The sequence below is a fragment of the Otolemur garnettii genome, unplaced genomic scaffold (genome assembly GCF_000181295.1).
Source record: "Otolemur garnettii isolate 467f Iridium unplaced genomic scaffold, OtoGar3 scaffold00023, whole genome shotgun sequence".
NCBI classification, from domain to species: Eukaryota; Metazoa; Chordata; class Mammalia; order Primates; family Galagidae; genus Otolemur; species Otolemur garnettii.
This window is the reverse complement of record NW_003852418.1, coordinates 10,514,423-10,527,716: the sequence shown is the minus strand read 5'-3', so window position 1 is coordinate 10,527,716 and position 13,294 is coordinate 10,514,423. Positions and strand designations below refer to the sequence as shown.

General features: G+C 41.6%; 1 protein-coding gene across 1 annotated transcript in view; it reads right to left on the bottom strand.

The window, feature by feature from the left end:
• Positions 1–13,294, bottom strand: part of ARFGEF2 (ADP ribosylation factor guanine nucleotide exchange factor 2) — a 105,069-nt gene that overhangs the window by 73,589 nt on the left and 18,186 nt on the right. The window contains exons 3-6 of the mRNA XM_023511981.1: positions 8,681–8,714; positions 7,730–7,876; positions 6,595–6,774; positions 5,613–5,847 (exon numbers count right to left, since the gene is read on the bottom strand). Of these exons, the coding sequence (XP_023367749.1) occupies positions 5,613–5,847; positions 6,595–6,774; positions 7,730–7,876; positions 8,681–8,714 (596 nt within the window). The remainder of the gene's footprint in view (positions 1–5,612; positions 5,848–6,594; positions 6,775–7,729; positions 7,877–8,680; positions 8,715–13,294) is intronic.

Below are 13,294 nucleotides of genomic sequence, written 5' to 3'. Positions count from 1 at the left end.
CCGGCTATTTTTTGGTTGCAGCCATTATTGTTGTTTGGCGGGTCCGGGCTGGATTCGAACCTGCCACCTTAGGTGTACGTGGCTGGCGCCTTAGCCGCTTGAGCCACAGGCGCCGAGCCCACAGTCACAATCTTCTAAACTCACTTCATCTTAAAGAGATGATTTAAGACTTGATCAGTGTTACCGAAACATTAGGCATTCTTACACCTTCATAAGCTTTCCCATAGTCATGCTCCACTTATAGTATATATATCATATATATAGTCTTGCATTGCTCAATCATGTTTTGGTTAACAACAAACTGCATATACACTGGTGGTCCCATAAGGTCACAATGAAGATGAAAATTTCCTACTGCCTAGTGACATCTTTATAGCAGAGTGTATCTTATGTTTGTGGTGATGCTGGTATAAACTGGTAAATAAACTTACTGTACCACAAAACACAGCACACAGTCTCTAATAATGATAATAAACAACTGTGTTACTAGTTTATGTGCCTACTAAAATATACTTTTAGCTGTCATTTCTGAGTGTATTCCTTCTACTTATAAAAAAAACATAAAGTTGACCAGGTGCTGTGGCTCATGCCTATAAACCCAGCACTTTGGGAGGCCAAAGTAAGAGGATCACTTGAGGCCAGGAGTTTGAGGCAAATTAGTGAAACCTTGTCTCTATAAAAAATTTTAAAATTAGCCAAGCATGGTGACATACACCTGTAGTCCTAGCTGCTTGGAAAGCTGAGGTAGAAAGATTGCTTAATCCCAGGAGTTTGAGGTTGCCGTGACACCACTGCACTCTAGTCTGGGATACAGAGTGAGATCCTATCTCTTAAAAAATAAAAAACAACTTAACTGTAAAAAAGCCTCTGGCAGGTCCCTCAGGAGGTATTCTGGAATACATTATTATCACAGGAGATGAAAGCTCTGTGTGTTATTACCCCCAAAGACCTTCCAGTGGAACAAGATGTGGAGGTAGATGACAGTGATATTAATGATCCTGACCCTGTGTAAACCTAGGCTAATCTGTGTGTTTATGTCAGACTTTAATAAAAATGTTTAAAAATATAAAAAAATTTAAAACTTTAAAAATAAAGAAGCTTATTGAATTAGGATATTAAAATTTTTTTGTATAGCTGTACAAACTGTGTTTTAAACCAAATGCTACCATGAAGAAGTAACAAGGAAGAAGTTTATGCAAGTGTATTCTGATGTCTGCTCTCACAAGAGTGAAATCGCCTAATGAAATATTTCTCAGAATGGACTCCTGTATAGCAGCACATGACTATATATACTTAACAGTGTTCTTTAAATTAATTTACCTCAAGCAATAAAATCCACAAAATAAGTTTTGATATACTAGTTATATTTTCTGAATACATGTTAAAATAACTATTAAAATATAAACCATTCACCTATGAGCCACCTAAAATCATCTCACCTATGCCATGATTTAGTAAACATATGACTAAATATTTCTAAGCTTCTTTCTAGTTCTAACATTCTCTGATACTATGACTTAATTATGGGTGGCAGTCTCTAATCTGTACTATACATTCCAAAAAGGTACAATGCATCTTGTTTATATTCAAAACCCAAGAAACACTGCCTCATCTTATCAAAGCTATAGGCCATCTAAGTTAGACCAGAGGTTACAAAGTGGTGGCTGCAGGTGTATCTGGCTGGTAGGTTATTGTCTAGCCTATGCACTGCTTTTTAAAACTTTTGAATTGGCTGCCAACATTTAAAATCTGGAAAACTACTCAAAAAACAGATCTGACTTCTACTGAAAAACACCCAACTAAGGGGCAATGCTGAGTCATAACTGGCTAGAACCAGGAGAAACTGTCCTCCTCAGCCAGGGCATGAACTCTGCTGATACTCTGTTGCCATAGTCCCCAGCACTCCCAACTAACTACCCTGGACATAACCCTGACTACAGTCATGTCAGTCTGAAGGAGCCAGATGGGCCACAGGCCCTTTCCCTTCTCATTTGCCCACATCTCAGGATTGAGGATGGATAAAAGCCCACAGGGGAATTGAAACCACTCTTACAAACTGATGAAGGGGTACAAGGCAAGAATTTGAATAAGGGCCCCCAGAACTCTACAAAGGAACAGGCTTATCTACAATAATAATAGCAACCAGCCATTCTCCATTTGCTTGATAAAAATCACTGTTGCTTCTTTACTATATAGTCACGCATAATTGCCCATACAGAACACCACCTGTTTGGAACCTAGGAGTAGTTTTTGGGATCTTTCAGGCCCTATATTCCAGGAATAGAACCACCCAGATCAAGGAACTAACTCAAGTGGTCTTGGATACTCTACCCAAGGTCCTACATTCTAGTAACTGACCCACCTAGATAGTGGCCCAAAGGACTGATGGTTCTGCCCCCAAACCAGCCAATTAGCAGATCCTGACTGGAAGTCCTAGAACTCTCCTTGCTTTTCTGGTTCTGTTTAAACATTCCATCCAAGTTACAGAAGACTTCTAGCAGGCAACCCTCAGCCCCTTTATAAGGTCTCCAGCAGGTGCCCTTTGATCTCTGTCACAGCATGCCCATCACCTCCAGAGCTACACGTGCACCACACCCTGAATCGCTTTAGAAGAGGTCCCTTACCCTAACTCAGCGCTGTCAGCATTTTCCACTTTCAGTGGCAGCTGGTCTTGCAGATGCTCTTAATAAACCTCTGCTGTTAATTCTACTTGGCCTGGTTCTTTGCGGTACCTTTCCACCTTTCGACATCTAACAACAATAAAGTGTGACATGCTTGTTTCCTAGAAACCAGGGTTGGGTTGTGCCCAATGTCTAAGCACTTAATAATATATAAGAATATTAAAAAAAAAAAAACAACAGGGAGCACACCTTTTTGCTGTGATATTCCCACCATACACCAATATGGCTCCTTTACAGGAAAACAATCATTTATCAAGAAGAAATACAACTCGGCAACTTATTAATTGAAAAAGATATGTCAAATGCCCAGTTAGGGAACACAGTGTTAGGTGTAGCAAGTGCCCAGTTTGAGGTGGCTACACGATAGTGAGGACCATAGGACAGAGTCTACAGGAGAGCTCCATAATGGTGTCTCATGTCCAGGAAGACTTTAATAGGTAAGAATAGTAGCCACATTATTGTTGTTATTAGTGTACTCACTGGGCCTCTACTGCCTGGACTCCAGCCTCAGGCACTGTCTTCCTTGGGCAGCAACCCCACCATCTGCCTACCAGGTTGTCCTTACTCCCTTACTTCTAAGCCTGCTCAAGCCCCTCTTCTTGAGTACTTGTTTTTTCTTTAGAGCCTAATCCTGAGAGCTGGAAGTCATTTGTTCTTTTCATTATTTATTTAATTTTTTTTAGAGACAGGGTCTTACCAGGTTGCTCAGGGTAGAGTGCAGTGGCTGTTCAGAAGGTACAATCGCAGTGCCCTACAGCCTTTAATGCCTGGCCTCAGATGATAATCTTGCCTTAGGCTCCTGAGAAGCTGGAACTGTGGGCCCAAGCCACCTTGCTGGCCCATTTGCCCTTTATAATGGTTGACAGCGCACTCTATTCGGACCCACTGTTGGCAGGTTTGGGTTTGCTTCCTGTAGGCAATTTGATCCCCATGTTCCTGGGAAAGCCTCATGGAATATACTAAGTACTAGCAACTAAATCCACAGGGATAGGCTAACTCCATGTTATTTTCTCTTTGTTAGTGCAGAATTTCAAGTTATTGGGTTTCTGAAAAAGTGTCATCTAGAAATCATGTTTTTCTCCCTTTATTCAAAAAGCGTATTTACTGTGTGTCTGCTGTGTGTGCCAAGCACTATTCCAGGTGGTGGGAATATAGAGGTGAACGGGGCAGCCTGGGTCTCAGACCGGGAACAAACACACATAGCCCTTCAGTAATTTCAGGTATGGATAAATCCTATGAAGAATATAAAAGAGATGACAAACCAGATGTGATAGGAGCTTCAGAGGGTGATCAGGGAAGCCTCTGTCAGTGCGATCGGAGAGACCTGAGTTAAAGGGGGTTTGAGAATGGGGAAGGGACAGTAAGTGCAAAGGCACAGAGGCAGGAACAAGCATGGCCCTTCAATCACCAGAAACAGCACCTATGTATTATGTAACAGACAAGGAAGAGAGAGGTTTAACAAGGGGAGAAGGGGACAGAGAAGTGGGCAGGGACCTGGTCACACAGGATCTTGCAAGCTGTGGGGTTGGGATGGGCATGGATTTCACTCTGAATGGGATGGACAGGGAATTACCAAAGGGATTTGAGCAGGGGAGGGTCATGATATAATTCATACTTTAAGAGATCACTTTGGCCACTATATAGAAAATGGGCTAGAGTGGAAGCATTTTCATGCAGCTCAGAGTCTTGGGTTTTATACGTCTGCCCAGCTTTGCTCACTATAGTGTGTTTAAATATTAATATTTATTGACTGACCACAGCTTGATAAATTTACAGAAAAAAATGGCTCCTGATCTAAGGAATGCAAAGGTAGGTGATAACAGATATAGAAGGTGGGCCTAAGCACTGTCCTTAAAATATTACAGCATGACAGTTAAAATACAGAACGACAGGCGTGAGCAGACGCAATGCCATGCTCACCCTGAAACAAATGCCATTCCTGGAGACAACTTTCTCTTTGTGTTTTCATTGCACAAACTGGATACAAAATAATATTCCAGCAACAAAACTTGGGTTTATTCACAGGTATGCCAAGCATCCTGGCAAATTTGAAAGGAATAAAAGCTGCTCTCTTATAGGGAACATACTACCAATAGAAATCCTTATCAATTCCTCTTCAGAAGAAGAGATGAAATTGACTATTAATATAAGTATAAATCAGATATTTTGTGTAGAAGAACCAGCCTGAATGAAGAATTATTTCACAGAATCACTTGGGAAAGGTAAATTCCTGAAAAAGTAAGATTTTTAGATTTGGTTCATACAAGTTTTCTAGAGAAACATATAAAGAGTCAGAAATAATCTTTTGACAACTCAATCCAAGATTTCTTGCCTAACAGATTTACTTTAAGGCTATATTCAGGTGTGGGGTATTCTTTGATTTAAAAAAGCTAACAAAAACTAGTGATGTACTTGGTCACCAAGAAAAAAACAAAACTATCTGTCCATTTTTCCAGCCAACTAACCACTCACTCACCTCTGGCTCCTTCCACCGATGCCTATGAATGGCTCCTAACTGCCAGGCACCGAGCAAGGCATGGACATTAGTCTGTAATGACAGTTGAGGTTCTTGCCCTCCTCTGGATGACACTGAATGACTTACCAATCTCCAATTAATTAACTACTGGGAGATAAGTGCCCCCAAACTGAATCCACAGCACTGAGGCTGACATAAAGAAGCAGTAGTTACAGAAACCCCAGGAACCATTTAAGAGAAAACTGCGCAGCTGACAATGGGACACCATACTCATGCCTCACTGGTTGTGTTCCCTAAGAGAAAAGTGAAGGGGAACTCAAGAGGAAGGCCCAGAAATAGAAAAGCTTCTCAGAGGTTTTCTTCAGATGTCACCAAACACTTCCCGCATCTGCCCCTACGTGGGATGACTTCCCCCAGCACCTGGATAGGCGTAGCCACAGCACATGAGGCCATACCTGATAGTGACGGGGCTCTTTCTCTGGGCGCATCTCCATTTTCTGAGCTCACTTTTCCAGAATCACTCTTGGCATGTTCACCATTGGTTAAATCTATTTTTTCAGGAGTTGTTGGTTTGCTTTGTGCCTGGTTCTGCTTCAAACGACTGAACTTTGGGGATACTGCTGCAGCTTGGATCACAGGGGACTGGGGTTTTGACTGGATTGGTTTTTCCAATTCTCTGGCCTCCTGCAACTAAAAGGCAATAAGAAAAGGAATTCTATCTAAGTGGTCCCAGTATTTTGGTAAAGGAACAAAAATTATGATAGCCTATTGCTTAAAAAATTTCCAGCCAGAAGGATCAAAATTTTAAAAGGAAATAAGTTCCTTGGGTGGCGCCTATGGCTCAAAGGAATAAGGCGCCGGGACCCATAAACTGGAGGTGGTGGGTTCAAACCCAGCCCCGGACAAAAACTGCAAAAAAAAAAAAAAAAGGAAATAAGTTCCTTTAACAAACTCAAAGCAAACTCTCGATGCAAACTTCAAAATCCACGCTAGATTCTCTAATTTTTATTTTTATTATTATTATTTTTAGAGATAGTCTTACTTTATTGCCCTCAGTAGAGTGCTGTAGCATCACAGCTCACAGCAACCTCCAACTCCTGGGCTTAGGCGATTCTCTTGCCTCAGCCTCCCAGGAGCTGGGACTACATGCACCTGCCACAATACCTGGCTGTTTTTTTTTTGTTGTAGTTTGGCCAGGGCCAGGTTTGAACCCACCACCCTTGGTATATGGGGCCAGTGCCCTACTCACTGAGCCACAGGCGCTGCCCTCTCTCTGATTTTTAAAGCAAGAATAAAAGCACCATACAGAGAATTTGTAGGAAGTGGTACACTTTAAAATACTAGTCAACTTTCACAAGTACTGTGGTCACACATGAAAGAGTTCAGACATCAGTGATGTCATGCCCTCCTCCTCCCCGCCCAAATGCTGCTACTCACCACTTGGTTTTCCATGCGGGTGAAAATGACGTTAAGCATCTGAGTAAGGGTAGCCTTGGCAGTGGTTTGATTGATGAGATTTTTGCTGGCCAAATAGATATTGTAACATGTTCTCACTGTCTGTAGGATAGTACCTTCGTGAATCTCAATGTGTGGGGAAGTCACTGCGGTTAGAAGAGCCTAAGACACAAATTAGAAACCTTCACCATCAGCAATGCCCACCAACCTCCTAGCCTCCTATAGGCCAACTTTTCCAGAGGTCTTGGCGTTGTTTTTCGTATGCGTTTTTTTTTAAATAAACAAATTTTAAGTTGGCCCTGCAAACTAAGTAGGATGATTAGTGCCAAAAGCCCTATAGTGAGTTTAAAATAATTATCTTCATAAAATCCAAGTTATTTGAAATAATTACATTGTATTGAAATAGGTTTTCTACTGGCTCACTTTTTAAAAAGGCAAACTTCGGAATGTTAATATTGACTGAAAAATCTAGAATGAAAAAGAGATACTTCTCTCAAAATGAACAATACTCCAATTTGATCTTGCCCTGGTTAATCACAAAATACATGTTTCCATGGGTGGTCAGTTTCCCAATTCCCTGGTGCATTTTCAAGAGAGCTTTAAGAAGGGCACAGCTAAGATAAAGCCTTCTCCTCCTAAAGCTGATATATTCAGGACTCAAGATTTGGAACTTTAGCTGTCCCTGTCCCAATCCTGTTCTCAGACAAGCAGATGGTAATATCCCATGCCAAACCATTCCTGGCAACAGAAAGGGAACAGAGAAGCGAAATGGGGAACAAGGAGACAGAGGAGAGTTGGTGAAAAAGAGTATCAAAGAAGACCTGCTGAGAAACCTCAGACTGGGAATCCAGAATTTCAGGGGAAAGACCAGAAAATTTCAAGCTGACTTAATAGCAGAACTATTCACTTTGCAAACACAGGTGAGTTCGCTCTTCTTGTCTCAGTCCATGCTAGTAAGTTCGGATACCTAACAAAAAACCTAAGTGATGTTTAAATTTTTCTCTTCCAGTTCAGCACTAGCTGAGGAAACTAACACATGGTAAATAAGAAATCCAAATTCCCAAAGGGGACATGCTTTCTAATTTAGAAACCAGACCAGGCAAACAAACAGAAATACCTTAATTATTTGTAACTGAACTCCTTCATCAGTCTGAGGGCCTTGAAAACAATTGCAAATGGTTTCAACAATCCTGTCGATCAGCCGCTTCCCTGGGGCTCCGCTGTCGGGGGCATTGCCAGTGATGTGTCCATAGGCGATAAGTTTCTAAACAGATAAAGAACAGAGATTACAGTTTCTGCCTGGCTAGGACTGAGGCCACCATGGCAGCCTACAACAGCAAAAGACAGGCAGTGACCCTGGCCTTTAACTTGCTGTTCCTACAGATCTCTCTGCTCCCCAAGAGTCAGGCAGGCTCAAACACTGTGAGTACAGCCTTCGGTCCTGTCTCTGGACAGAAGGTCCCTGTAGTGGTGACACCATGTCTAATAAAGAAGGTACAGAACACTCCCCAGCACAAAATCTTTATGCAAAATACCAAAGGATTAAAAATTGTACACACCAGACACAGAAAGTAGAGCTAGAGTGTAGGGAAGTGTGAGGAATGAAGGCTGATGAGTATATAAAAATGGTCAGAAAATTAGATTGTGGTGATGGTTAAAATAAACTAAAAATCACTGAATTGTACACTTTAAATAGATGAATTGTATGTATGTTAATTGTACCTCAAAAAACCCATACAAATTTATATATACATTTATTCTTTAAATGGGAAGATACCTAAGAAACAAATGATAACATGTTTTGCTTGAGGGGAGAACTCAATAACCATGGGCAGGGGTGAGACGAGACACTTTGTAGTAAATCTTTTCTTTTCATTTTCTCAATGATAAATCAGTCACATTTTTTATTCCAAAAATAAAAGTAAAAACAGTAACTGCATTCTGCACTTATGTTATCAAACTGTGTGTCTCACCCATAAGCTGCTACTTAGGTTATGCCCCCTCTGTCAGGCTAAGACCAGTTTAGACAGGGCTACCTTTCAGAGGCTGCCAGCCGGTGCCACCTTACCCAAGACCTGATTTCAGTGTGGAGAATCTGAGAGCTGGAAGGGACCTCAAAAAAGACAGTGGTAGGATGACTCCTAAGCTGGGCTGAAGTTTATAATCTCCTGGACCTCAGCTCTGACCCCCCCTCCAGAAATTACAGGGGAGGATCCCAGGAAATCAGTGTTTTTCTCCAAGCTATCCAGGTTATTTTGATGACCAATCTGATAAAAGACCCACTCACTGGGCATATGTATACATGAACTCTAAGGAATTCTCTGCTTCCAGTGACTTGGAAAAGACTCTTAAAAATACATTTTTTTTCTTTACCCTTTTTAGCTTCTGGCTAGTCACATTCTTCCCACCACCCACACAACCTGGACTCATGCTCTTGAGGTTATCTACAGAGCCACCACCACTGCAGGAGGACGATGGCCACCCCTGCAAAGGTGTGATGCTATTTCTCAATGGCTTTTCCCAGGTGTTGCCATTCAATAAGCCCAAAGAAAAATGGATTGAGAGAGTGGCTTAGAGTAGCAACAGAATACCATGGGACTGAGTGACAGAATGAGCAGGAGAGAGGCCAGCACCTCTAGGGGGGGAGGGTATGGATGTGAAGGTGCCCTCTGCCTCACCCCTCCCATAGCTGCTGCACATGCACCATTCGTAGGAGGGCAGGGCTGGCTACCTGGAAAATAAGCTTTGGGTTTTGACACTGCTTACTCTGACTCCTACTGGACTCAGATATATCTTGAGCCCTGGAAAGAGATGGTCTAGGAGCTCCTAAAATGTGAATGTTGAAAAATAATCTCTGTTGAACAAAGCAAAGATGGAGATGAATTACTGGATATTTAATTGAAGTATGAAAAAGAATGATTAGTATTCTCCCTCCTACAGACTCCTTAAAGGAAATATTAGCCTTCAAATTGGAAAGGGTTTTAAGTATGATTTTCCTCTCTTGCCTGTGCAGTGAGAGATGGGGCCAGAAGAAAGCTGAGTTCCTGTGTCCTGTGGGGCTTTTCTGGTTCTGCTTTCTTGTCCTTCCCTGTGCCAAATGTTGTTCTGGGTGGTGGAGCTACAGTAATAAGGTAGATGGGATTATTGTTCTCACAGTTTGTCTTCTCCAAAGAGAACACCAAAGCCACAAGTTCTGAGCGGGACCTCTAGGGTCCTGTGTGATTTGTAGGCACCACCCCCATCTTCTTCTACTCTCTCCCAAGTACACAGACGCCTTATTCCTTGCTGTTACAATGAGGGGGTGGGAAGGACAGAGGAGGGAGGACTTTGGGCAGCTGGCCGACTGGTACATGTGTTTGAGGGGGCTTGTGTAGAGACACTCTGGCATAGAGGGGAAGATGATGAAAATACAATACACTGTAGCATGCCCTTATTAGACCCAGTGCATAAGGGAACATACTGTGTGGTCAGTTTACAGATGCTGAAGTCAGTAATATATTTGGTACAAATTAAGTATTCCAACTCACTGGTCTACTCTTCTGAAATCAGTTCCATTTCTTTTGCCCCAATGATAAGAATCCAAAGAGTTAGCTCTGACCCAGAGAAACTTAGGCATGTGTCCAAGGAAGTTTAAACAGAGATGTCCCCTGTAATCCTGTGTGTAAATGCCTCTATAGGAGAGAGACAAATAAAATGGCACAACACATATCAGTCAACTAATTGTACTCATGGCAAACCAAACCTGGAGGCACTTCTGCCACCCCCATCCTCTAAGTTTGAGAAATGACATGGCAAAGTGGATGTGTCTGCAGCTGGCTTCAATTCTGCCAAAACCAAATTTTACCCCTACACGCTGGCCTCCCATTTCTAAGACAGAAGTTACCTCACCTGTACTAGGAAAAGCCAATCAGGCTTGGCAAGGGCAGCTACTATGGGGAAGAGCAGTTTTTCCAGTTAGAGTCCAGGAAGCACCTAGCCACTTTAAATGCCATAAAAAGAATGACCCATTTTGCATTTTTGTATATTAGTGTAAAAATCCCGGTGTACCTCTTAAATTCCAGAAAGCTTCCATTCTAAAAAGAGAGACAACCATATACTATAAGCCTCAAGACCCACAATGAGCAAATAAAGCGGGCTGCCAACATTTCCATTTGAAATCACACTTATACATACAAGAAGTCGCAGAAACAGACTGTTTCAGTTATTATAGAGGCCATAGCTACAGGGTAATAGTTAAGAGCAGAGGTCAGCAACCTCTTTTCATAAAGGACCACATACTAAGTATTTATGCTTTTGTTGGGAATGTGGTCTCCATTGCTGCTACTCAACCCAGACATAGGAATGGGAAAATACCCACGGATAATACCTAAACAAATGGGCATGGTTGTTACAAAGGATTGAGAGTTTACGTCTCCCTACCCCCCCCCCCAAAATTGCTGAAGCCCTAACCCCCTATGTAATGGTATTAGGAGGTTGGACCTTTGCAGTATAATTAGGTTCAGATGAGGTCACAAGGTTAGGGTTCCCATGATGGGATCAGTATTCTATAAGAAGAAACTATAGGGAGGGAGAAGGAGAAGGAAAAAAAAAAAAAAGAAACCAGAGAACTAGCTCTCCTTTTCTGACGTGTGAGGAAACAGTGAGAACACAGCAATCTATAAGCCAAAAAAAGGGCCTTCACCAAGAACCAAATTGGCCAGTACTTTGATCTTGGACTCCCCAGCCTTCAGAACTGTAAGAAATAAATGTCTATTATTTAAGCTATACAATCTAAGGTATTCTGTTACAGAAGATTAAGACATCTGTATTCCAATAAAACTTTATTGAGAAAAGTAGAAGGCAGGCTAGATTTGACTTATGGGCCAAAGCTGATGATTCCACGTACGAACATAAATGTAGGGAAGTCCTAGCTACCCATCTAATTTCATTACTTCCTGGCCAAGGAACCTTGGACTGGACTGGGCACTTTATTCTCTAAGCCTTAGTTTCCCTGATTCCAAAATGAGGACAATGGGCGGCTCCTGTGGCTCAAGGAATAAGGTGCCGGCCCCATATATCGGAGGTGGCGGGTTCAAACCCGGCCCCAGCTGAAAACTGAAAAAAAAAAAAAAAAAAAAAAGAAAGAAAAAGAGGACAAGAACAGTACCTCAGAGTTACTGAGAAGATTAAACATGGCAAGCTAGATGAAGCACTTAGGACCCATAGCAGGCTATGAGCTTGATATTTGTTAACCATTATCCTAGTACACCAATAATGTCAAATGCCAGCACTGGCTTCCAAACTAAACCTGGACATGGGGAGAAAACAACTAAAATTAAATGTATGCCAAATTGCCTCAGAAATGTTCACAGCAAAAATATTTTAGGATAGAAGTAGGACTGGAGCCTGCCATTTAAGAATTCTTGGCTCATTATATGTTTTATATAGGACAATCTGTACAGAATTATATTGAATGACAAAGTAGTTTTTCATTTGGAAGAGTTGCTTCTGTGAAGAAACTGTCATCAATCCTCAAGTCTATATGTCAAAGAAGATAGATTAATAGAGTAAATATTAGTCTAGATGCCAAAAACGTGGCATGCCCACTGCCACTTTGCAGCCCTGTGCCTCCACAGACATAACCAATCAATCACAGCACTCTTTGTCAAGGAAACTTTTCTAGTACAGAATCTACTCACTACTTCTGTTCTAGAAAGTTCTGTAAAAACTGGATCACTTTGGTATTTTTAAAATTTACTGGAACTTTTCTCATTAATGTCCACTGATGTCAAGAATAAATGTTCTTGGGAGTTATCAGAAACTCCCAAGATCTAGAGAGAAATACGAGAATGCTAGACTAAGAATTAAGAAAACTAACTCACAGTCCTGTTTCTGTCTCTCACTACCTGTACGCTTCTGCACAAATCATCTTCTCTACTCCTGCTTCTTCCTCAGTAAAAGGTAATTTACAACAAAATTATTGGTGACTCTAAATAAAGCTGGTCCATGTTGTTTGCAGATTCTACATTGGCAAATGTATCTACTAAAATTTACTTACAAACTCCAAATCAGTACTTGTGCGGCTTTTGTGGTCATTTTCACACATGTACCAACCAGTGAAAATTTCAATCACCTGATGCTGTGTCCAACCGAGATCAAACAAGGTGACACTCTACCTTCTTGCTGCACTTCTACAGCAAACTAATGCCTTTTTAGTGGCGTGTTCAGTGCTCCTTTTTTTACATTTGGGTCTTTCTTGTTGGTGATTCTGCAGTTTGAAATGGCCCCCAAGTGTGTGTTTTCTAGTGTTCCTAAGAGCAACAAGGTAGTGATGCTCCTTAAGGAGAAATTACACGTGCTAGATAAGCTTTGTTCCAGCATGTGGTACAGCACTGCTGACTGTGAGTTCAATGCTAATGCACTGTATGTTAGATAAAATGTCTTTAGACAGAAATACATCAAGACAAGAGGCTACAGGGATCCTGTGTTTTCTCCAGAAACAAAGGTTCATGTTTGTTAATTCAGTGTTCACAATAACTTTGTAGACCGTAACTACTATAAGTAATGAGATTCTATTATATCTATTTCTCTACTTAGAATTATAAAAGCCATCAAGAAAAAGCCTGGGCTCGGCGCCTGTGGCTCAAGCGGCTAAGGTGCCAGCCACATACACCTAAGGTGGCGGGTTCGAATCCCCAGCCCG